The sequence below is a fragment of the Poecilia formosa genome, unplaced genomic scaffold (genome assembly GCF_000485575.1).
Source record: "Poecilia formosa unplaced genomic scaffold, Poecilia_formosa-5.1.2 Scaffold368, whole genome shotgun sequence".
NCBI classification, from domain to species: domain Eukaryota; kingdom Metazoa; phylum Chordata; class Actinopteri; order Cyprinodontiformes; family Poeciliidae; genus Poecilia; species Poecilia formosa.
The window spans coordinates 318,023-320,457 of record NW_006800307.1 but is presented as its reverse complement, the minus strand read 5'-3'; the positions used below and the strand labels follow the sequence as shown (position 1 = coordinate 320,457).

Sequence of the window (2,435 nt, the reverse complement as noted above, 5' to 3'; positions counted from 1 at the left end):
TTTAAGCTAGCATCTTTAAGCTAGCATCTTTAAACTAGCGCTTTAAGCTAGCATCTTTAATCTAGCATCTTTAAACTAGTGCTTTAAGCTAGCATCTTTAAGCTAGCATCTTTAAACTAACGCTTTAAGCTAGCATCTTTAAGCTAGCATCTTTAAACTAGCGCTTTAAGCTAGCATCTTTAAGCTAGCATCTTTAAACTAGCGCTTTAAGCTAACATCTCTGAGCTAACTGTTTTTAAAAAAGATCCACAATCTGTTTAAATCGCAGCAAAAGAAAAATAAGTGGAAGTCAGAGAGCAGACCAACAATATATGTTTATATTAAAGACTGTTATAAAATGTTTATTTTTTCTAAAATGGAAACATTTCAATCACTTCACTTTATTTAAAATTAAGTTTTTAAGGGACAGAAAACTTTTTTTTAATAAAAAATGAGCTAAAGAGTGAAAACGTCTCATTATAACTGATGTTCATTCATATTCAGTAAATCAGAATAAATGTCCTGATTATGGCGCCACCTGTAGGTGGACCCCGGTAATAATGACAATTGTAAACAAATACAGGGATTTTAAACGATGTTTATACGTTGTCATAGTGACTGCCAAATGACGTAAACTTTTCAGCTTTTTTATTGACTTTTTGTTCATTATTTGGGAGTTTAAATCAAATCCAAGGAATCTGGGAGAGAAATGGTCTCATTTAGCCAGAAATCAGTCAAATCTATTCAGAAAAATTTAATATTTCCATCTCTGTATAAAACCGTTTGATGTTTGTCTACATTCCTTTCTACTTCTCTTATTAAAACTTTTAATAAAATGTTTTCACCGCCTCATTTCGCTGCCGTTGTAGGAAAAGTTTCTCTTCTCCAGACGTTTTTTCCTCGTTGCCGTTAGTGAAGCTGCTGCTTACGCAGAACTGAGCCGCTTTCACCAAAATAACCTTTTCTCTTTTTTCAAGTTTAAGTTTTTAGAGCCAAACATTTCCGAGAAACTGGAGCAGAGACACTGTGGAGGTGTCTGCAGAAACTGGAATGTTGGATGAGATTTCCATGGCTGTTCCAGATTATTCCAGATAATCCATCAAAATAAAACTTCAGATTCAACATCAACCAGTCGAGCAGGAAGAGTCTGATTGGATTTTACCTTCTGGGTCGAATTGGTTCTGACGTTTATGAGCAAAGGCTGATCGGTTCATTGATCAGTGATCGGTTTCACCTCTGCTTTGTACATCCTGATCAGGCCCTGGTTGACTTTGGACCAGGACGGGACGGCGCTGATGTTCCACAGCTGGTTGGAGTGCTCAGCAAACGGACCCGTCTTCATCTGCAGAGCAAAGATGATCAGAAATGATCCGTCAGAACAAACTCAGGTCGTTAAAAACGTTAAATAAAAGTTTAAATGAAGAAACGACACAAGAAACACAGAATGGAGAATTTTAACCTTTAAGAAATTAAAAAACAAACAGAAAGTAACGATTCAGAGCCCAGCTAAATCATTAACTGGTTAGCTTAGCATGCTAATGCTAACAAACACAACATATTGAGTTGGATCAGTTAGCTGGCTGCTTATTGTGACCCTGTTCCTACTTAGAAACATTTAATATGAAGAAATGAAAAATTAAATTTAAAACTCAGTTGGCTGAATAAATGTGGTACTAAGCTGGTGAACAAATATTCAACTTTTAACTGTTGATTCAAAATATCACATTCGTTTCTCTACACAACGTTCCTGCTTCAACACATTAAGGTTGATTTAATGCAAATGATTGATCATTTCCTGTCATTTCTGTGAAATTTCCTAAAATAAATCAGATTGTTGTGTTTTTGATGAAACCAAGACGTTAGAAATCCATCAGACTGAAATTAAGTGTTTTATTTCCTCTATAAACTCTCTGAGGAGAAAATTAATTAAATTCAACTGAACTGAAAACATCTAGAATTTACTGAAATGGTGTTTTGGGTTCTCTACTCAGTTTTTAGCATTTTTCATAGAACAATCTACCAATAATAATAATAATAACAACAATATTAATGATTCATTTCATTTCACAGACACTTCACAACCAAACACCAACATTATTTTTCTAGTTATCTGATCTATGAGGAAAAGCCTCAAATGTTTCTGATTATTTCAGATTCACTTTATTTTGGTGAATTAACAACAAAACTAACAAAATGAAACTTTGTCTCTGAATGAAAAAAAATGGTCAAAATCTGAATAAATTCTGGATAAAATCAATAATTAATCAGAACCAAACGGTTCCTGCTCAGCGACTTTAAGTCTCTGAGCGTCTGACTGCGACGGCAGAGCAACCGAGTCCAGACCCCGGAGCGCCAACCTCAGAAGAAAACCTCGTTTCTCCGCCCGGCGGAGCGCCGCTGCAGACGCTTTGCAGGGCCTCGCATGAGAAGACGGGGGCAGGGCGGGCCGGGGGCCG

At 36.3% G+C, this 2,435-nt stretch overlaps 1 protein-coding gene across 1 annotated transcript in view; it reads right to left on the bottom strand.

The window, feature by feature from the left end:
- The window catches only part of ptpa (protein phosphatase 2 phosphatase activator), a 16,811-nt gene that overhangs the window by 3,848 nt on the left and 10,528 nt on the right, over positions 1 to 2,435 (bottom strand). The window contains exon 9 of the mRNA XM_007575032.2: positions 1,214 to 1,321. Coding sequence (XP_007575094.1) covers positions 1,214 to 1,321 — 108 coding nt within the window. The remainder of the gene's footprint in view (positions 1 to 1,213; positions 1,322 to 2,435) is intronic.